The sequence below is a fragment of the Sceloporus undulatus genome, chromosome 1 (genome assembly GCF_019175285.1).
Source record: "Sceloporus undulatus isolate JIND9_A2432 ecotype Alabama chromosome 1, SceUnd_v1.1, whole genome shotgun sequence".
Classification (NCBI taxonomy): domain Eukaryota; kingdom Metazoa; phylum Chordata; class Lepidosauria; order Squamata; family Phrynosomatidae; genus Sceloporus; species Sceloporus undulatus.
In genome coordinates, this window is record NC_056522.1 from 164,947,876 (window position 1) to 164,971,479 (window position 23,604).

The window sequence follows — 23,604 nt, forward strand, 5'->3', positions numbered from 1 at the left end:
TGTGATAGACAATAAAGTATTAAAAGTACAGACTTACTATTTGAGTCTGGCTATTCATCTGCTTAACCCAAATTATAAGATATAATGCATGTAAGAAAAGATAAAGAAAAGGAGTCTAGAGACAAGAGTAAATAATAAACAAGAAAACTGAAGGCAAACTTGTTTCCATAGTCCTAAATCAAAATGAGTCATACATGATGCAATCATCTGAACACAAGTAACCAGAATAACAGTGGTCAGTGACACTCTTGGGAAATTGGTTAATTAGGGTCCAGGAAAATCTCATTTCCAACAGGAGGAGAAAAATCTTTGGCACGTTACAGACCACCTGAAAGCGGCGGTCTGCCGGCGCTGCTGGTTGCTCCACAAGGGAGCCACAACTTCCGTACCGTGCAGCTCCCTTGGGGAGCAAAAAGAAGCCCAAAAATGGCGCTTCTTTCTGTGCCCCGCAAGTGGCACCGCAAGTGCCCAATGGCACACTCGTGGCGTCACTGCCACCACGCGACATGCGGACGCTACGCGTCTGCTACATCAAAATGGCAGCGCCCGTGTGGAACGGCTGCAGCCATTTTGTACATAAAGCACACCCTTTCCTAACCCTAGTACGTCCTGGGGACGTACTTTACGCCCATCTGGAATGGGCCTTTTTTGAGAGTTAGTGGGGATCAGTTAGGCTCAACTCTCACACAATATGAAAGCTACCTTCCAAGACACAAAGATAGGCTCTTTATGACAGCCTTCACATCGAGCTGTCTCTGACAAACTTTATGCTTTATGCTGCTGATGTTGTTCTTGGCTGGTAAATAACATCAGAATGCTGGAAAGAGAAAGAGTGAGACAAGAGCACCTCTTCTCTAAATCTTATATGGACTATTAGTCCTGTATTAAGTTATGATCTTCTCCATGGGTGCCTATTTAGAGGTACAAGAGATGATATATAAAATTCCTCAGCATATCATTATGTTATAGTGCTATGTAAGAGGTTTAATTCTTTACCAATGCAAGCCTACATGACTGCCTCCTAAAATGATTAGGATGTGATATGTTGGATTCCTTACATACAATATAATGTTTATGAGGTATTTTGCCAAGACAATGAGAAGTCCATGTATTTCCCTATGAGGAGTATGTGTGTGTACACACATGCACACACACACGCACAAAGAGTGGGTCCAGGATGCCCCGTGGGTACCAAAATCCGTGAATGCTCAAGTCTCACTATAAACAGTGCTGTAGTAAAATGGTATTCATAATATCAAATGGCAAAATCAAAGTTTGTTTTTGGAATCTTTATATTTTTTGAATATTTTCAAGCCATGGATGGTGGATAAGAATCTGTGGATACAGGGGGCCGACTGTGTGTGTGTGTGTGTGTGTGTGTGTGTGTGTGTGTATTATTGTCCCAGTGCCGCCAAAAGCCAAAAAACCCAGAGAGGATTAGAAGGCATGTGGTGGGACACTCAAGGGGAATGCTTGGAGCATGGTCCCCAGTCAGACATACGAGAGAAGGCCGATGAAGGATTCCCCAATAAGTGTTACAGGAAAGTTCTGCACCCGGAAGATAACGGCCCCTGAAGGACAACTATCAAGAAAAAGGAGGTGCAACAAATGTCATGACATCTTGAACTTAAGAACTCTTGGTTCAGTTATACTATTGTAAAGGAGAGCTTTAAGTTAATCCTGGTGGGAAGTAAAGTTTGTTCAACAGCAATTTCTTCGTCTGCATGTGTGTTTGTTTTCCATGGACACTAAGGGAGCCGCCCCTTTGCCTGGGCCTTTGACCCCTCAACCCCCACACATGCTACTATGTTTATATTAATAAAATAGCCTAAAAGAGTACTCTTGTCCCTCCACATTCGCTGGGGTTAGGGGCACAGGACTCCAGTGAATGTGGGAAAACCGCAAATAAAAAAAAAACACTATGTTTTTACCTGGGAGAACACCTCTCTAAGAATCTCTAGGTCCTCCAGTGCAATTCTGTGGTCAACATCTGCCAAACACTGACCATAGATTAGCACTGGAGGAGTTACAAATGCCTAGTGGATTTTATTAATAAGTTCTCTCTAGGGATCTCTAGGTCCTTCCATGCAACCTTTGGTTAAAGTTGACCACACTGAGTTGCACTGGAGGACCTAGATTCCTAGAGAGAGCATATTAATAAAATCCGTGAATAAGCAAATCCTCAAATGTCAAAGCCGCAAATGTGAAGGGACAAGTGTACTACGTTGCCTGTTCATTGTTTCATGTTAAATATCCTGAAATTTTAAGAGTGCTTGAGAGGAATACTGATGTTAAATGTATCTATCTGTGCTATACTGATGATCACAAATTGGGGGTTTATGGAGCTAGAAGTTAATGAGAGCGACCTCCAGATAGAGGTTAGCTGAAAAACAGCCAAGAACCCTCAGCTAAAGAGATAGGGGTAAGAACCCATGCCTGTTTTACGTTTTTGCTTCAGCTATTCAGAGTACTGGGAATGAAAGAAATATTTTCAAATCACTTCTTATATTGTCCTCCCCCCCTCAAAAAAACAAAACAAAACAAGAATGAGGCGAGGCCAGGACCCATGGCTTTGCCCATAAAGCCCTCTGAGGCCCACAACCTGACAAGAAGACTATCACTTTTTTTCCAACACATTTTTTTAAAGTTAACCAATAAATAATAATAAATAAAAAATTTATTTCTATCCCGCTTTTTGCCAAGCAATCAAAGCTGCGTACAACAGGTTAAAATACATCCATACCCCCTTAAAACAAGATTAAACAATGTAAGATTAAAAACTACATATTAAAACCGACTAAGCTATGAAGGGGTCTGTGCAACCTATTTAACAAATGAATTGTCGCTCTTGGAGGCTTCCATGAGAGACACTTCATCTTTATTTTATGTTATTGTTTGCCAGAAGGGCAGTGTAACAAAATAGCCTTGGAGGATCACATATGGTCCCAGGATGCATACAGTCCCACGCCTGCTGTTGATAATACAGAGCTAAATAGATCAATTAAGTTACTACGTCTTGCAGAAGTCTGAATAAAAACACACTTCATTCTTCATTTAAGTATAGGTGTCCACACCTTACACTATAATTACAACTCTAAATTAAAAACAATGTGGGTGAAAACTAGCTCTCAAAACAGAAGTTTTGTGTAGGGCTTTTTGTGGGTTTTTCGGGCTATGTGGCCATGTTCTAGAAGAGTTTATTCCTGATGTTTTGCCAGCAGCTGTGGCTGGCATCTTCAGAGAATGCTGGCATGGAAGAGAGTGGGGTATATATACTGTTGATTGAGAGGTAATGATTTACATGTTAATCTGTGTAAATTGTTCTGTGGTTGAACATCAAGACCTCAGGGTGTTTTATTTAATTACATTGTCTGCTGGGAAACCCTGGGTGGTTTTCATTTGCTGGGTCTTGATTTTGGTGTTTTTCAGGACTGATAGCTAAACTTTAAGAGCTTTTTCTTTACTTTTGAAGCTGTCTAGGTGTTTGTGGATTTCAGTGGCTTCCCTGCGCATTCTGAGCTGATAGTTGTTGGCACGGTCCAGAATTTCAGTGTTTTCAAACAGCATTTTATGCCCAGGATGATTTATAACATGTTCTGCTACTGTTGATTTTTCTGGCTGACCCAATCTGGAGTGTCTCTTGTGCTCCTTGATTCGTGTTTGAACACTGCATTTGGTGGTCCCTATGTAGACTTGTCCACAGCTGCACAGTAAGCAATAAATTTCTGTGGCTGTGAGAGAGTCTCTCCTGTCCTTTGCTGAGCGCAGCATTTACTGGGTTTTCTTGGTCCATTTGTAGATCATTTGAGGGTTGTGTTTCCTCACCACTTTCCCTATGTGATTCCTTTGATGTACGGTAAAAATACCATCCCTTTGGGTGGTTGTTTGACTTCACTCCTATGTGTTTTCTGGATCTGGCAGCCTTTCTGATGTCTGAGCTAGAATAACCATTAGTCTGTAGAGCCCAGTTTAGGTGCTTCATCTTCCAGGAAGTGGGGTTTACAAATCCTTTTTGCCCGGTCTACCAGTGTTTTTATTGTGCTTCTTTTTTGTCCTGGGTGATGGTTGGAGTTCTTGTATAGGTATCTGTCAGTGTGTGTAGATTTTCTGCATATTGTGTGTGGCCCAAACGTTGGTTCGGTTTGTGGATGACCAGGACATCCAAGAATGGCAATGTTCCTTCCTTTTCATTTTCCATTGTGAATTGGATGTTTGGGTAGATGTTGTTGAGATAGTTCAAAAACCCAGTCAGATCTTCTTTTCCATGGCTCCAGATGGTGAAAGATCAAGAACTCCAACTATCACCCAGGACAAAAAAGAAATACAATAAAAACACTGGTTTAACTGGTATTTATTTACATCCTGCCTTTCAGCCCAGAACTAGGACTCAGGATTAGTTACAAAATTAAAGCAGTTACAGATTTAAAAACACAGATTTCCATCACCCTAGAACATCAGCTTTCTTTCACTTCCATCTTCTGAGAGCACAAGCTCTTCTGCATTTGCATGTCATCAAACATGTGTCAAGAACTCTTGTATGCCTGTGGAAAGACGGAAGGTATTCTGTACTTCTCATGATGCCCACACGCCTAGCAAAAAGGCATCAGCAACAATTAAAAATGTGTAGTGGTTTAAGGAAACAGGGAAGGCGCTCTCTCACCAATTTAGCAGTAAAGCCAAAAAGAAAGAGCAGCAGCTGGAGTCATTTTGGAAAGTTTCCACAAAAGGAGTGATGATAAATGTTGCCAGGTGTCTTAGAGACTAGGTTTAATTGCTATCTTTTAGTGTAGTCGTTTTCAATGTTCACTCCCCCCTCCCTTTAAATGCATCTTAACAATGCCATTGTCAAGAGTACTTTCGAAGTTAAACCAAAGGTTTAATGCCTGGGACAGCAGAAAAACCAGAGTAGCATGTAGGAGAAAGAATATATTCAGCCAGATGGCTGACACCTTTTGTTATTGGATGATTTTGTATTGATTTAGAAATATGCATGCTCTCATGCAATCTGGAATAGGTCTTGACGCAAATACTTGGAATTACTTTGTTTAGGCAATACCCTGAGTGGATAAACAACTGCTAAACCATGTAATTCATTAGTCAGCTGCTAACCATTACAGTGATTCATCCTATTGTCCAAACCATTCATTCTTACACCTAGCAGTGCTCTATATTTTACAGCCTATAAGAATAGTTGGCTGACGAAAATGACTGTTTCACAGGCTGAGATATCATTATAGACAGGATAACCTTTTTTTTCTGTTTTAAAAGCACAGAAAGTAGATTACAGAGATTAAAATAAAAACCCAAACCATGGAAAAGTAAACAAATAAAGCAAAAACAGAGAAGCAGTTCCTTTCAAAACAGCCACAAATTAAAAGACAAGAAACTGGCAGAATAAAACCACAGATTAAAATGCACACTGCAATGAGAAGGTCTTCAGATGTTCCGGAAAGATTTAGGGCACAAGATTGGAGCAAGCCATTCTGGAATTTACAAGAGCCATTTTCTCAACAGATATGACTTACAGGCAGAAGATATGCTCACAGCCTCCTAGGTTCACAGGTTTCTTCAAAATGTCATCACTGTCAAGGGGAAAAATACAGAAAGATACAGTATTACAATCACAAAGGTTAGTGGTATATATTTCCTTCCACTTTTAACTTATGTATTTTATTTATTTTAATAATCTCGCTCCCATTAATAGCCCACCATTAAGCATTTGTATGACACTGCAGATAAAATCACTCAGATTTGCTCTGACTTGAGTGCTGTAGTTGATACCAGTCCAGAAAGTATGACCTTGGCTCCTGCTTTTCCTGTCTTATTGGATGGTATACAAATTGTGCAGCCTGTGGATGTGAACAGCATCCTTGGAGAGGTGAAAACCAACAAGTGCATACTGGATCCATGCACTTCCTGGCTTATAAAAGCAGCAGGAGGGCACTGGCTGAGCAGATAAGGGCAATAGTGAAAGCCTCATTGCAGCAAGGTGGCTTTCTATCCTGCCTAAAAGAGGCTGTGGTGAGGCTGTTACCGGCAAGGGTGGGACGACTATGAGCCAGTCTCCAATATCTCTTTCTTGGATAGGGTTTCAGACCATTTGGTGGCCACCCAACTTCAGGGGTTCCTGGGTAAAACAGGTTGTCTAGATCCATTCAGTCTGGCTTCAGGACCAGTTACGAGATGGACATGGTTCTTGTCACCTTAGTGGATGACATTTACATGGAAGTGGACAAAAGTATTGGGGAATCCCTGTTTGTTCTGCCACATTTCTCAGCAGCTTTTGATATCATTAACCCTCTGGGCTTCCTTGCTGGGATGGGACTTGGGAGGCATTATTTTACAACGATTCTGGGCCTTCTTGGAGGCTCAGTTCTGTCCACCATGCTGTTAGTGTCTCTCTCTTTCCTTTGCATCTAATTCAGAAAAAGCTGTTTCAGTATTAAATGAGTAACTGTTACCAGTAACAAGACAGGATGAAGGCAAACATACTGAAGCTTAATCCAGGCAATACAGAGACAATTGAAAGGCAGATAGAGAAACAGAGATTCAGCTCTGGGGATTGCACTCCCCAGAGTGCACTCCCCCTGAAATCTGAGGTTGGCATCTGTTCAGAAATTTCAGCAGATCCAAGAAGTTGCAGCCAGGTTGCTGACTGGGGCAGATTACAGTGAGCATATATACCTCCTCTGTTGAAACAGCTTCACTGGCTACTAGCTCATTTCCAGGCACAAGTCAAATAGTGGCTATCTATTGATTCATTCAACATGCTGCCTTTCTCCCAAAATGGACCCAAGGCGGCTCACCAAAGAAGCTTAGGAACAACAACAATAAACAATATGATTTTAAAACGTAATTAGAATACTACATTAATGTTAAAGCCTTAGAAATATTAAGTAAAATATATAAAACCATTAAAAACATAGCAAAGCAAACAGCCCAAGAAGAAGGCTCTCTGGACTCAATTAGGTATTATAAACCTGCTTGAATAAGGGGAAAAAATTGCCTGCTGGTGAAATGAGAGCAGGGAAGAGGGAATTTGGCAAGAGCCACTGAACGCTCACTCTCTTATGTCCTCACCAAGTGAGCCTATAATGGTGGTGGGATCAAAACAAATCCTTCCCTTAAAGGTTTTAGGCTTCTGGTAGGTTCATATGGGGAGATACTTTCAAATCTAAGCTGCATATGGCCTATAAAGCCCAGTATGGCTTAAATCCAGACTATCTGAAAGACGGTGGGGCTATAGAGATGGGTGGCTAAATGTCGCCCCTGTATGCCCTGGGTTAGTGCCACAGCAGCCGCACACTGCAGCACTTCAGTCTACTTCCTCGGATGTCTTTGGAGCATATGCAATAGATACAGATAGATTGATAGATAGTTGATAGATATATAGATATAGATGAGAGAGATGATAGATAGATGATAGGTAGATAGATAGATCTACCATCTGAACTAAGACCGGAAACAGAAAATGCAGGCCTATGACTAATATCTTCCATTTCTTTCTCCTGTCTGCTTAATGAAGAAGAAGCCAGTGTGACTTGGAAAGTGTATCATGTATAATTCTGCATTTTGGTTGGCCCAATAAAGGTATCATTGTTTGGATGTTACTGGACTTGCTATATGGCCAAAATGGCTACCCTTAAATCATAGATAGATAGATGATAGATACAGATATAGCTAGATAGAAGATAGGTAGATAGAGATATATAGATGATACATAGATTGATTATAGGCAGATATGGATCGATAGATGGATGATGGGTAGATCTACCATCTGAACTAGGACCAGAAACAGTAAGACGTAGGCCTATTATGACTAACATCTTCCATTTCTTTCTCCTGTTTGCCTGATGAAGAAGCCAGTGCGACTTTGAGAGCTTGCAACATGTAATTGTGCATTTTGGTTGGCCCAATAAAGGTATCATTGGTTGGATGTTATTGTATTCACTATATGGCCAACACAGATATCCCTAGATGATAGACAGAGAGAGGGAGAGAGAGAGATAAAAGATGGATAAATAGATAAATGATAGATAGATAACAGATAGCGATAGAGATAAATTATAGAGATAGATTATAGATAAATATAGATATATATTAATTATATATAAATATAGATATAGATATATATTAGATAGATTATAGATATAAATATTGATAGATAGATGACAGATAGATAGTTCCTGCATGGCAGATGGGGGGATGGACTGGATGGCCCTTCTGGTCCCTTCCAACTCTATGATTCTATGATACAGATAGATAGATAGATAGATAGATAGATAGAGTTAGATAGATAGAACCAGTGTGTTGTAGTGTTTTGAATGCTGGACCCTGGGAGCCCAGAGTTCAAATCCCCCCGCAAAGCCATGGAAAGCCACTGGAATGGACCTGGGGCAAGAGGTCACACTCTCTCAGCCTCCCCAGGGGAAGAAGGCAATGGCAGGGTCCCCTCTTGCCAAGGAAGCCCCATGAAAGGGCTTGAACCACGCCGCCACTATCCTCCTCCTCCTCCTCCTCCCTCTGCCTCCCTCCCAGGAGGATTACCATCGGGAGCAGCGCAGGCTCCCCGCCAGCCTCCCCAGGGCCTCCCGGGTCTCCTTCCACTGCTCCCCGGCCTCCTCTTCCTCCTTTCCCCCCTGCATCCTGGCAGAGGAGGAGGGCTGGTTCCCGGAGCGAAGCCCGAGCGGAGCAGGCCTCCTCATAGTGCCCCAAAATGGAGGCAGGGCAGCAAGGAGCCCTTCTCTTCTCCGGAAGGAAGGAAGCGGAGGATCTTTCTACGCGCCCTTTTTTCGTCCCTTTTGAGCGGGAAAGGGGCGGGAGGGGCGGCTTCGGAGGCCCAGCCCACAACGCATCAGAAACAAATCCGCTTCGAGGCCGCTTTAAACTGCCCCCCTCCCCTCTGGCCCCATGCTAGGGAAGTGTATCTGTCAGGGCTTGAGCCTGTTCCTTGTCAGAGAGGGGCCACGATAAAACTGCGGCTGCGTCCGCACTGCAGAAATAAACCCGGTTTCGCACCGCTTTAACTCTTTAAGTCTGGCTCAACGTGGCTATGGAATTCTGGGAGTTGGAGTTTGTTGTGGGGCCCGGAGAGGAGAATTATCTCTCTGTCTCTCTCTCATACATATATGCATATATATATTCAGATAGATACATAAATGACTGAATATACAGTATACTGTATATTGATCTACCTCATATATGTGTGTGTGTGTCAATCTCTGTCTGAATATATACATATATGTATATGCCAATGTTTATCAATATGTGTGTATGTGTGTCTATCAATATCTATCTGTCAGAATATATTCACTCTCATATGTGTGTGTGTGTGTGTATACACACATATATATTCAGGTAGATAGATAGATGACTGAATATACAGTATATAATTATCTACTTCATATATATATGTGTGTGTCTGTCTGTCTGTCAATATCTATGTCAGAATATATTCTCTCATATATATATATATGTGTGTGTGTATATATATATATATTCTGTCAATGTCTATATATATTTATATATGTCAATATCTGTCTATCAGAAGATAGATAGATAGATAGATAGATAGATACATAGATAGTAGAGAGACTGAATATATATAATTATCATACTGTGTGTGTGTGTATATATATATACAGTGTGTATATATATATATATATATACACATACATACAAATAGATAAATGATAGAAATTGATTGATTGATTGATTGCCTGGATTGAAAAAACTTGCACATTGTGTTTCAAGTTTATCATTTTGTTGAGCCACAGTCCTTCAAAACAAACGAACAAAAGCCCTGCTAAGACTGCTGTTGGTGCTTCTTATTCATATGACTGTAACACAATGATCCCATTTGAGAAAATGCTATGATCCTGCACAGAAGGTTCCCTTCCAGGTCCAGACCCTGGCAACCACTGCAGCCCCTGCAAAGCTTGAAATGAAAGGTCCATGGAGAGATCCTTCTTCTGATATTCTTCTGCCCACTGCTGTACTGTCTGCTTCATTCTTAGACGGAGTTGTGGCCCTGCTTTAAATTGCCATAGAGCTGTTCTTGCACATTGATTGATTGACAGCTTGCACTGCTAGAAATCAGTGCAAAGCAATGAGAGGCAAAACCAGTGGTTGAGGCCACATGAAGCCCTTCCAAAAACAGTCTTCCCCCTTTGGGAACGTATGCGAATTCCCCACAAGGCTGGATTCAGGTGGTTGAGGGATTGGGGCAGTTTCCAAATGGGAAGCACTTCTTGTGCATGTGTGGGCATTCCTGGGAGTGGTAGCACAGAAATTATGGTGACCCTAAGAGGCAATCGTAGGGTTTTCATGGCAAGATTTGTTCAGAGGAAGTTTGCTATTGCCTTCCCATGAGGCTGAGAGTGCGTCTTGCCCAAAGTCACCCACTGGGTTTCCATAGCCGAGCGGGGATTCAAACCCTGGTCTCCAGAGTCATAGTCCGATGCTCATAATGATGGTCAGTGTCTCAGAGACGGACGGCAACCCAGCGTGCCTCCCACTTTTAAATTACAATAGCATGTGCACAGCTTAAATGTAGTTACATTGGCCCCATACAGACTGCCAAAATAAAGCTGCTTTGGGTCACTTTGGAGGCATGCTGCATAAATGATGCATGTGTCCTAAGAGTCTGGAAGTTGCACCAAAGCTGCGCTCCAGTCCTTAGGACTGGATTGTGGGTTTGGCATGGCTTCTGGACTCTTAAGATGCATGCATCATTTAAAGAGTATACCTCCAAAGTGACCTGAAGCAGCTTTATTTTGGCCTGTCTGTATGGGGCCATAGTTTCATGTGGTTAAAGTGAACACCTTAGGATGTCACCTGGTGCGCTTTGAACCCCTGCCCCACAACGCCTGAATGATGCCATTGCTACAGTGTTTGCTGTTTCAATGAAGCGGGGAAGAGCTGAGGAGCAAGCATTCCCAGTGATAAAATACTGCAAGTTAGGATATTGAGAAATGCAACTGATCTGCAGCCGAAGTGATATCGGAAGGCTAGATCACTGGAGCCCATTCAAGTGAACAGCAATTTTATGCTTACATATATCCCAAACTACGAATTGCCTAGCAAGGCTCACAGCTGAAATAATTCGATCTCTCATTCAGTAGGATATGGCTTCCAAACAGGCAGGCATAGGGTTACAGCTTTAAAAACCAATCGACAGCAGCAAGGCTGTTGTACAGTTGTATGATTCTTGGATATGCATCACCATGTCTTTTAAGAGCCTGCATTCCTGGAAGTAACAGTCGTGCCCCAAGTTGAAAGATCAAGTGCATGTAAGTGGCACTTTCTGTTGCAGTTCCCAAGTTCTGGGTTACTGGCTTTCCTTAGAAGCCTCTTCGAGCCCAAGTTCTCATATGATCTGGTAGCAATATTTACAGCTTTTTGATTCAGTCGCGTTTGTTTTTGCCTTCAGTAACTACAGAATCGGAAGAGAAAGATAAAATGGATTAACATCCTCCTGCACTGCTTTGCACCACTAAATCAGCTATATAGGAAGCCATTTTTCCATATATTATAACTACACCATCTTTATTAGCACAATTTTCCCCCACCATTAACATCTTAAATGCTTTCCTGTTAGAGAAATTGATTTCCTCTTGATTATACGTATCAGTTCCCATCCACATACATACTAACAGTTGTTTATAACATCATAGAGTTGGAAGAGACCCCTGCCATGCAAGAATTCACAATCAAAGTACCCCTGACAGATGGCCACCCAGCTTCTGTTTAAAGACCTCCAAAGAAAGTCTCTAAGGGAGTGTGTTCCACTGGAGAACAGCCCTTACTATCAGGAAGTTCCTCCTAATGTTTAGGTGGCATCTCTTTTCTTGTAGCTTGCATCCATTGTTCCCGTGTCCTACTCTCTGGAGCAGCAGAAAACAAGCTTACTTCATCCTCCATATGACATCCCTTCAAATACTTAAACAGGGCTATCATATCACCTCTTAACCATTGGGGGTGGTTTGAGGGTTCAAACTTGTAAACCGCCCCGATTTCATTTTGTAGAGAGGCAGGATATAAATAAATTGTATTATTGTTGTTGTTGTTATTATCTCTTCTTCAAGCTAAACATACCCAGCTGCCTAAGTCTCTTCTCATAGGGCATAGTTTCCAGTCCCTTCAGCATTTTGGTGACCCTTCTCTGGATACACTCCAGCTTCTCCACATCCTTTTTGAATTGTGGTGCCCAGAACTGGACACAGTATTCCAAGTGAGGCCTGAGCAAAGCAGAATAGATTGGCACTATTACTTCCCTTGGTCTCTAGACACTACACTTCCATTTATGCAGCCTAAAATTGCATTGGCCTTTTTAGCTGCTGCATCACACTGTTGACTCATGTTCAACTTGTCTACTAGGACTCATAGATCCCTTTCACACTTAGGAGATTGTCACACAGTTTTAAAAACCGACTTGCCACTGCCAAATTCAATTCAAATTTGGGATACATCCAGATTTTATCACATAGATTATTGCCTCCGACGCCACTGGGCGGGTGCATCCCAGGTAACATCCAGCTAGAATCCGAGCTCAGCCAGCCGATTTGCAAAGCCGGGAAGATCAGCTGCAAAAATACATGCAATAAAATCCAGATGTATCCCAAATTCAGATTGAATTCGGCAGTGGTAAATCAGTTTTTTAAACTGCAATAATCTCCATAGTCTCATTAAATCAGTTGTCCCCCATCTTATATCTATGCATTTCATTTTTTCTGCCTAAGTGCAGTACCTTAAATTTCTGTGTTTAAATTCATTTTGTTAGCGTTGGCCCAGCTTTCTAAACTATTAAGGACATCCTGAATTTTGATCCTGTCCTCTGGGGTATTAGCTGCTACTCCTTGTAGTATAACCAAGGAGATTTTCAGACCTTGTGTAGAATCCAACATTTCCCCAAATACTGCCTTTCAAACAGTCAAGCTCAATAACCTCCCTTTACCAAACTGAGCCAAACTCCCCTTTCCAGAGCCATCTTACTATAAAACCATAAAAGATGTTTTGAAAGGTGTATTATTCACAAACATCCTCTGTCCATGACCCTCTCCTGGACATCTAAAAAGTGTCTTCCCTTTATCTTTACATTTAAAGATGGACTTCCCCCACCCGTACGTTTCATAAACACTACATTTTGCCCTGCCAAAATAGGAAGGAGAATAAAACTGCTTTTCATACCAGAATGGGCACCTGTTATTTCATGGCTTAAAAAACACAGAGAAGCAAAGCCTGACAGATCAAACCCTAAATTCTGCGCATACCTCCTAAGGAACGATCATCACTGAATTCAGTTGGATTAAATTCCAAATAAATAGTTCATTAAAATGTGTGAACCATAGCTAAACAAACATATTCCACTTCTAACTGTAAGGCCTTTCCTTGCTGCTATGGAGAGACATATAAATTTATCCTCCCTCCCTAGGGCTGCCATAAATCCCAGAAAACTGGGGAAATCATGGTTTAATGGAACTAAAAAGTGTCCCTTCAGTCCACCCCCAATAAAACTCCCAACCTCTCATTCAATGCAGGTTACTGACTGTACTTTTCTTTCTTGGAAGAAGAAAAGGAGGGAGGGGAGGGAATACTGAGGTGGAGATGAGTGGGCTTGCAGAGAAGGTGTTTCCCATATCAGTGCAAACACTGGAAACCAAAGTCTCTGCCAAAATGCGGCCCAGAACAAAGGAGGAAGCCGGTATCTGAAGTCGAAGGCTATCATGGCCAGCATCCATAGTTTTTTGTGGTTTTTTCGGGCTATGTGGCCATGTTCTAGAAGAGTTTATTCCTGACGTTTCGTCAGCATCTGTGGCTGGCATCTTCAGAGAAATGCTGGCAAAATGTCAGGAATAAACTCTTCTAGAACATGGCCACATTATAGCCTGAAAAACCCATATAAAACTAAGCCGGTATCTACTACTTCAACCAGTCCAGCCAAGCAGGTTCTTTTAGTCCCTTCAGTCCTGGATTTCCCAGCTTTCTGGGACTTATGGCAACCCTAGAGAGGGAGGATAAATCTTTATATCTCCCCATAGCAGCATGAATAACAGCTTAGTCATATTTTATTCAAGTTTTTGTTCTGATCTGTTAAATTACTTTTACGGATAATATTTAAGGGAAGGATGTGAATGCGAACACCTACGCCAGGTGTGTGAACAAACTTGTAAAACTCAGTATTAAGAGTATAACACAAACACATACCCCACATATTCCACTCATTTATCAAATTCTTGTGACACAGATGTTTCACTGGCCATTGTTTTTTGTTCAATAACATTTCAGTGCTCAACTCATTCCGCTGCTTTTTATTGCTTGCTGTTTTTAAAAAGATATGTCCGTAGAAGTCCCTGCACACACACCCCTTCTGTAGAGTGTAATTACTGAAGCACATAAAGCAGTTATAGTGGGGATTTATCACTTTCAGGTAGAAATACTATGAGTCAAATAAAAGATGCCAGAAGCAATTTATAACAGGCTCACTGACATTTCATGTCGCAAAGTCCTACCAGTGAATAAGCATCAAGTCATAAATCTCTACGCAAACGTGATTAGAGCAAGCAAGTTATTCTTGGAGGGAGCCTCATCATAAAAGAATCCTGTGATGTAAAGCAGCAAAATTTGGTTGACAAAAGACATTAAAAACAGCTGTCAGTAAAATGTACAAGTGGTTCCCTTTTACATTTCCCTGTTATCGTACCAGCTGTCTGGGCTAACATAAAAGTTTGGGTTGGCGAAAGAGCACTGGCATTCAGGTTGTACTTCCTTTCTATTTTGTAAGGCGCTTAATGGGAATCTCAGCATTATTTGGGGTAGAGCTTGGAAAAAATAACTTTTTGGACTGGGACTTCCAGAATCTCACGGTGAGTAATTCCAATGACACTTCCAGATCGGTGCATTCCACTCAGAGCTGTTGCCAACATAACATTTGTCACCATAAAATAGCCAACAAGAGGCAGCACTGGTGACCTTCCTTATGCCTGTAATATAATTTTTCTTGATGTGCATTATCAAATAGCTGATCCTAGTGATTTTTAGATTCATTGATATTAGTTGCCTTTGGTACCACCTTGTAACCTGGATATCTGCGTTGGCATATGAGGCAAAGATAAAAACAAATATTATGATTCATAATTATTGTGTATGTTAGAAGTGGGGAACATGTGACCCTCCAGATTGTATGAGACAATAGTGGATCTCTCGAGCAGAATAATCAATTGTCAAGGCAGAAGCTGAACAAAAGCCTGCCCCACAGCCCCAAAGCAGGGTCTAGCAGATGTCTTTGTAAAACATATAAATGTAGCCTTACTTAAATTTACTTGTACAAAATCAAGCACATGGTTTAATGGGAGAGAGAGAGAAAAAAGATGAAAAAGCAGCTGCAAGTTAAGGTTGATGCAGCAGAGAATAAGTATGGTTAAAAAAAAAACCAAGCAAGAAGTCACCATAATGCAAATTATTTACTTATTAATGAATAATTTATTTATTAGTGAGTAATTCGTGAGTATAAGTGTAGAAAGGTTGCTAACTCTAGCCCATATGTTGTGTGGGGGAATGCAGTTCCCATCTGGCCTAGTCAACCTGGGCAATGGTAAGGGATTATTGGAGTTACAGTACAAAAAACACAGCCAGGGATGTTGATGGCTGGAACTGACTCTGTGGCAAGATGCATGAATAGTCCTATGAACAACTGGGTATGGTTCTGGATTTAAGATATATGTTGCATTTTGCCATCTCTGAATTCTGCATTCTGAATCATATCAATACATTTTAAGTCTTTAGAGTAGACTTGGATATGCTGGCAGTTATTAAGAGACTTTTTTTTTTTACTCTCTGGTTTGTTTGACATACCAGAATTAAATTATAATATACTGGTTGTTTTTAATCGTCCACTCTCACAGAGGTGGGGGTTCTCCAGAAGTCCGGATCCTCTGTCTTTTTCCTATCCTAGGAGTCTGTCTTTGGCTTCTTGTTCATACAGTGTGGGCTGACACATACTGTAGATAACAGACCTTATGCAAAACTGCTAGTAACTCTACAGCAAGGGAAAGCAACTTGTTAGACTACAGTTCTCATCAGCCTTTCCAGCAGAACCAATTGTGAGCCATGACTGGATTCCTTCCAATCCAGTTGGGGGAGATCACACAACTCCTACCTTTACTGTACAGTATTTTATCAAAATAAAAGCAATTTAGCAGGATTCTCAAACACGGAAGCACTGGGTGTTTGATGTGGATTCAAACTAACACATTTTTAAATTTTCAATTATACTCTATTCTGCATTCAGGGAGACAAAAGTGGCTTATATATGTATTCCAAGTGGTCTCCCTTCCAAATCCTCCTCAGGCCAAACCTTCTTATCTGCAGCATTCAAATTAAAAACTTTGCATTCATACCACTTACATGTGAAGAGTGAAAGCACTAGGGGAAAAAAATCATCTTGTTTTTGAACTGGTCTTGCTATGCAAAATCAGTTAAGGTAAGAAAATGAGAGATTTAGAGCTATTTGCATAAATATACTGATTTGCATAACTTACTCTGAAAACAAAATCTGATGTGAAATAATATATAGAAATGGGGAAATTTTGTGCTGCCTACCTGGTCAGAAAGCCAGATACGTACACACTGATGGCAGTGGTTTTTAGCCATTGGTTAGCACTGATGTTTTTTAGCCACTGGTTTTACTTGTCTTAGGACAGTGTGTCATACTGGTTTGAGTGTTGGATTATGACTCTGTAGTCCAGGGTTCGATTTCCAGCTTGGCCATGAAACCCATTAAGTGAGCTTGGGCAAGTTACATGCTCTCAGTTTCAGGGGAAGGCAATGGCAAATCTCCTCTGAACAAGTTTTGCCAAGAAAACTCCAATGTAGGTTCATCTTAGGGTTGCCGTAAGTAGAAGCAACTTGACGGCACACAGCAATAACAACAAAGGACAATGTGGGTACTGTGTTCCCCCTTCAATTTAATTCAGTTCCCATAATCTCTCAACATTGACTGTGCTGACTAGGACCATAGAATAGTAGTCAATAATCTCTAGGAGGGGTGAATTGCACAATTGTACACTAAGTATTTATTTCATACCTTGGACAGAATTAGCATCATAATGCAGAAAGGTGAGGTTTTGGGAGAGGAGTAGTGGTGGACTATATATATTTAATACTGTATTAACCTTAATTTTGTGTGTGTGTTACTGTATTCTCTGCCTTTTTGTAAACAGACTTCAGTCCCAGTCTGGGAGTAATGTGAAATGTAAATAAAATGATGGATGGATGGATTGGTACCAAATGATTTTAAAAGTGTGAAAGTGCAGGATGGGCAATATGCTTTAGGTACAAAAATGTGTTCAACGGGTGCTCTTAAAATATGGAGTGCTCAAATAATACACACATTCTCGTTGCTTATTATGTCTACAACAAACCTCTAAGGTGCTTTAGTGTTAGTATTTCAGATGACAGAGAATGGCTTGGCTAGTGAGTCCATGGCAGAGGTGAGCTCTGAGCCAAGGATTTTTTAATTAGTAATTAAGGTTGCAAACCTCTGCTTGCTTACCTTGAAACAGCCCACTCCCTCCTGCAGCAAAAAAATACTTAACTTTTGAAGTAAAGTTAATTCACAGAATTGTGCTGTTGAAGGGCCAGAGCAGGTGGGTAGAAAAGTGGCTCGATCCTGACTTTTCCAAAACCTCGCTGTCCACATGGCCCCCATGGGCAGATCGCATGGTGCTGCATCAAGCTGGGTAATTTTTTTAAATTGCCTCCCACCATGCATGTGCAGTATTTTACAAATACACTATTTGTGACCTCCAAGAACTTCCCACATCTGCCCAGATGCCATCCCATTGCATGGTTGCCCCTTTGATCAGCTACACAGTCACATGTGCTATGCTCCACCCGTACACTGGCGCCTTGGTGTGCGAGTGATACATTGGCAAAGCACAATCATGCCATCTCCCCATACATCCCCCCTTCACCCCATGCCCCTGTTGGACTGCCTGGTTTGTGTATGGTGTGATTACATACATTGGAGTTGTCACACTTTCACTTTTTTGCTTTACTGCAGCCCCACACTGGTGCCGGGCTATATAGGTATGAAGATATGCATTTTCCACACTAATCCAAAACATCCCAGCTTCATTTTGTTCCATTTTCTAAGTCCCAGAGTGTGGCTTCATTTCGATTTCCACCCACTTTGGAGGTGTGCATCATATAAACACTTCGCCTTCAAAGTGGCTAAAAGCCACTTTATTTTACCTGTCTGTTTCACCCCCATGTCTCTCAGCTACCATGCTACAGTAACTTTGTATATTGTCATTTGTCTGAGATTCCACTATTAATCACACCTCAGCATTTGATTTTGTCTATATATTCAAGGGCTGAACTGGAGCCAAACAGCAAGATGTGAGAAAGTAAGCAATCTTCCACCTCCTCACTTTATATTTTAAGAGGACAGGGGCTGTGGACTGACTTTTCTTTCATCCCATGATCAATTGTAATGTTCATAGTAGTGCATAGTATTACCAGTGGGGTGACTTTATATTGCACTGAGAAATGTACTTAATATGATCTTAAGGCACAAAGTAGACATACTCTTTCCAACTGTTTTAATTTGACAGGGACAGTCCCATTTAATCCTTTGCCATCCACTTTTTCAGTTGTTTTTAATATGTCCCAATTGTTCATTTTCCCACTTTCCCCTCTTTGTCCTCAGCTTACTTCAGTTGTTGCAAACTGAGTTCAAAGAAGAAGTTTGGGCAAGCACTGATAAGGAAGACAGTTTTGTTGAAATGTGTCTGGCATTAGTACCCAAGACAAAATGTCTGGATTACAGATGTCAGCTGTGGAAAATTTTGCTTTTGATGTTTCTAATTTATTATTGAATAAAACATTTAATTCACTTTACCATTTCAGACGTTATGTGTTTGAAATGTTTGAAACATGTACAATTTTAATTTTGTTAAAATGTGCATAATATTATATTATATTTCATCTTTATAGCCTTCTTGATAGTCTTTGTTCCACTGATATACAACCTTTAGGTTCTTGGATTATTCCTATTTTGTTGTTTGGACCATTCCCGGATGACCAGAAAGACATATTTTAGCAATTTATGAAATCATACATTTGTGTTGACTTGGAGACATACCTCCCCCATCATTATAACATATTCAACTTTATTATCATAGCCATGATAATCAGTTACAGTTATGGTGTCTAATATGTAAGAGGCAGTGGCACTCGATACTAGTTTAAATCAATTAAAAAGTTAATAAAATTCAGTTACAAAACAATAAAGGAACCCTGCCTGCTGGCTTGTAGTTTTAGCTAAACATGTTCCTTATTAGCTTCATTCAATCTTCTTTTGCCCAAGGTTCTATCAATGCAGTAACTACAGCATTTTAAAAACCTTACCAATAAAATAGAAAAGAGACTCGTAGGATATGCAAGGGCACAGTTATAAAAACAAAATGATGTATTTTGGAGATGTAATTATCTCAGTATTATACAATTTTCATCCAACAGTTGCCAAATAGTAAAAATATTTAGCTTTTGAATATTGAAAGTATTTTGCATACATCAGGGCATGCCATGTAAACCCACTAGGTGACTTTGGACAAGTCACACACTCTCAGCCTCAGGGAAAGGCCATGGCAAACCCCCTCTGAAGAAATCTTGCCAAGAAAAACCCATGATAGGTTCGCTTTAGGATCATCATAAGTCAGAAATGACTTGAAGTCATACAACAACAGCAACATACTGCCTCACATGAGGCAAGCCATATTCAAGAGTCAGCATCGTGCAATGGCTTCAGGTTTGAACTAAGATTCTGGAAGACCAGGCTCAGCTTTAGAAACTTAGGTGACCTTGGGAAAGTAACACTCTCTCAGTCTCAACAGAAAGGCATGGACAAACTCCCTCTGAATAAATCTTGCCAGGAAATCCCTATAACAGGATTGCCATAAATTGCCATATATCAGAGTCAATTTGACAACAGATAATGATGAAAACAATGTCATAATCAAGGCTGGCCAAAGAAATTTTTCTGCAAAGTCATTGTAGATAGTACCCAAGGTCTAGTATGTTATTGATCTTAATCTGCAGTATTGCCGCGGTAATTTTGCAGCCACTAAATGAACATTGCAAACATTATTTCCTCCTTGTCCAATTCAAATCCATCCCATAGAAATTAGCAACAGATCCAAATAATAACATCTGCACTCTTGATTTTCTCTCTAGTTATCTTGGCATTTACTCCATGTGAGGTGTAATTATTTATTGATTTGATTTATAGCCTATCTTTTGTGCAAGGTGGCTTACTTTAGAAGGTTCTATTTTTTTTAAAAAAAACCTACATTAAATTATACATATCAAAATAACAAGTAAAATTGATTATGCTATTAAAACAACATAAAAACACAGGGATAATAATGAATAAGCAGCAAAATATTTAAAAGTTCCGCACATCCCTTTAAAATGTGAGACTGTGCCAGACAGGCAATTGCAGAAGCCTCTCTTAATAGGAAAGACTTTGCCTGGAGAACAACAGTCAGCAGGAAACTACCATAACCTTCTTTGGAAGGCACTTCAGTAATCTAGGAGTGACTTCTGAGAAGGCCTCTTATCATTTGTTCACCAAATGTACCTCTGAAGGTGGTGGGACTATGGACTTTATCACACATGAAGAATTTCTCTTAATTTCGAATGAAAAGAAAGTGGGGCCAGAATGCATTCATGTGAATTTGCTAGTTCAGTGAATTTACGTGAATGTGAATTGCATGTGAACTGGCTTCCCATTGCCCCAAAACAGCATGCCATTGCCCGAATTTGCGTGTGGCAGTCTATCACGCAATGACGTGAAACCCCATGATTGCGCTCGGACTGACTTCCCATTGCCCGTATTTGCATGTAGTAGGCTATCACGCAATAACGTTAAACCCCATGATTGCGTTCAGATTGCCATTGGATTGTACTTCCAATTTCCCTTGTCTGCTAAACTCCTGAGAGAAGAACCCACCAATCTCAAAGCCTGGGCAGGCTTCTTTGGGTAGATACCGTCTTTCATATAATCATATTTGGCTTTATAGGTCACAATTAGCACTTTGAATTGTACCCAGAAATGGAGTTGTCATATTTTAATTCATTATGAGAACTAAGAAAGCAATATTTATAACTTAATTTATCAGGAGAAAAATGCTATAAAAATGGACTTTTTTATTGATAAACTCATATAACAAAGTTGTTTACTTGCGACAATTCAATCTTAGACAACATAAATCTAGAAATATCCAAAAATGGTTGAAGTTTAGATATAGGATGAGAAACTTCAAAACATTGTATTTTCAGGGTTAATTGAACAGAATTAGGTAGAGACTAAATTTTGACTTTACATAGCTTGGAAAAGAATTACAGTACTCAGCTTCATTTTATTTGAAATATATAAACGGGAGATTAAGAGCAATTTTAAGTATAAACACAATGAAGTCTATGTAGAAAGGGGGAAAATGCATTAATCAGCATTGTAAGAATTAACAGAATAGAGAGGAATTTGTGTTATGTATGTTATGTGTTGGTATGTTGGTATGTTATGTAACTGTCAAGTTAAGATTTTATTTGTTTGTTATTCATATTATGTGTAAATGCTGTTTATGTTTGTTAACTTACTGAGCATGTTAAAATAAAAATATATTTAGAAAAAAGAAACAGAATTGTTGCAACAGGGGAGATATATATGTTTCTTGAAACCACCCAGGGCCAACAGTCTGGTCACAGCATTTTGGATGAGCTGCAGTTTCCATATGTTACAGTACTAAGGGTAATTTCAAAAATATGTAGAAAGGTTAATAACACACTAAGCATAAACACACACTTTTCTTGTCAACTGGAAATGTTCTTGACAAGTAGGAAAGACACGTTAGCCATTAGTTTCTGTCCAGTGAGACAGAACTTGAACGGGCCTAACAGGATAGATGTGAACCAGCCACATTAGGTCCCATATCTAGATGTGCATGTGGACAACCACCATATTTGTTATCCATAGGTCTGTCAGGGCCTGCCCAAGGATAGCATGACACTTCATGCCATGTACAAAAGCAGAAGGGACTGGTTGTTTAAGGCTACTCCATACTGGCAATGGAGCACCCTCTTTCACACTTATAAGCTAAGTTAGTAGAATACAAACAGGATGGTTGCACACCCTGCTTTCTTCTCAAGCCTAAAGGAATGACCAGGGAAATCAAGAGGAATGGTTGTGCCACTGCTACAGTAGCTGCCTCACTGAACCAAATGATTGGGTCAACCCTGGTGTCCACCTTGTTCACATGTAAATAAAAGGTTGGAAACTTTCTATGGTTAAAGGTGAATGGGAAAAGGTGAATGGTTATACATGAATGGACCAGCTCCTTTCTATGCTCTCATCCATCACCTAAAGGAGTATTATTTTTACCATCCTGGCCAAACTGCAGCCACTGATTTAGTTTTGGGAAGAAAGGCATTTGTGTGATGTACTTTGGAGAGGAAAAGTCAGGCAGGGTCCAGCTTCCATCACCTCTATGCCTCCTTTGCTGTTTATCTTACATCCATTCACCCAGCCATGACTGAACCCTTCATATCTATAATTTTTTGTGGGTTTTTCAGGCTATGTGGCCATGTTCTAGAAGAGTTTCTTCCTGACGTTTCGCCAGCATCTGTGGCTGGCATCTTCAGAAAATGCTTGCCTGGGAAAAGTGGGTATACATATACTGGAGCAGGAGTGATTATCCAGTTCGGCTGTAGATCAGCAGGGTAAAAACAACCAATACTTTGCTGTTTGGATCCCATTTTGTGCTGTGGAGTGTTGTAAAGATTTATCTCACCTGGATTTTTGTAATGGAGTTGCTTTTTATGCAGTCAATGCTGATTTTTTTTAACTTTCAGAGCTGTTTTAGAGTTTCAGCAGATAATTAAATGAGATGCAAAGCTGAACACTGATTCATCTTCCTCCTAACTGACAAGACAGAAGCTTTGTAACAATGGCCAGGAATTTCTGAGGGCTCATTTTGTACATTAAGGAGGGGACAAACCTTGGTTTACCACTGGGAACAGGAACTCCAGCCACTAACCAGTATCTACACTTACTTATACTGAGGTGACTTCAAGAAGTATCCCCACATGGGAATGTGCAGGTAGCAACAGAACTTCACCAATCGTATTCAGTAAACTTGACATTTACATCTGCAGCATGCCAAATGGATTCATAAAAGAGATAACATCACTGCCCTATTTAAAAGATAGAAATATATTCAAGGTCCTTCCCAGTAAACTACATGTATGAATATTCCCAGTTGTGCAGAAATGTTTACCTTTCAAAACGTGCAGCACGAGTTAAATGCAAGACAAATCAAAGCACAGGGCAGCTAAGAGATAACACACATTTTCATTCAGGGAAGATATAAAACCTCCTGGTGATTCATTATCCCTAATTTTTATAAGGTTAAAAGGTTTCAGATACGGAAAATACCAGGCAAGTGCTTTTACTGAATTACTTTAGGCAGTGACAAGCAGAAGTGGAAATGATGGAGACAAGTAGGGAGTGAAAAATAAACAGAACACTAAATTTGGTTTATGCAG

At 40.4% G+C, this 23,604-nt stretch overlaps 1 protein-coding gene across 1 annotated transcript in view; it reads right to left on the reverse strand.

The window, feature by feature from the left end:
- Positions 1 to 8,814, reverse strand: part of BARD1 (BRCA1 associated RING domain 1) — a 93,625-nt gene extending 84,811 nt beyond the window's left edge. The window contains exons 1-2 of the mRNA XM_042445042.1: positions 8,548 to 8,814; positions 5,526 to 5,582 (exon numbers count right to left, since the gene is read on the reverse strand). Coding sequence (XP_042300976.1) covers positions 5,526 to 5,582; positions 8,548 to 8,705 — 215 coding nt within the window. The 5' untranslated portion in view covers positions 8,706 to 8,814. The remainder of the gene's footprint in view (positions 1 to 5,525; positions 5,583 to 8,547) is intronic.
- Positions 8,815 to 23,604: the final 14,790 nt, after the last annotated feature.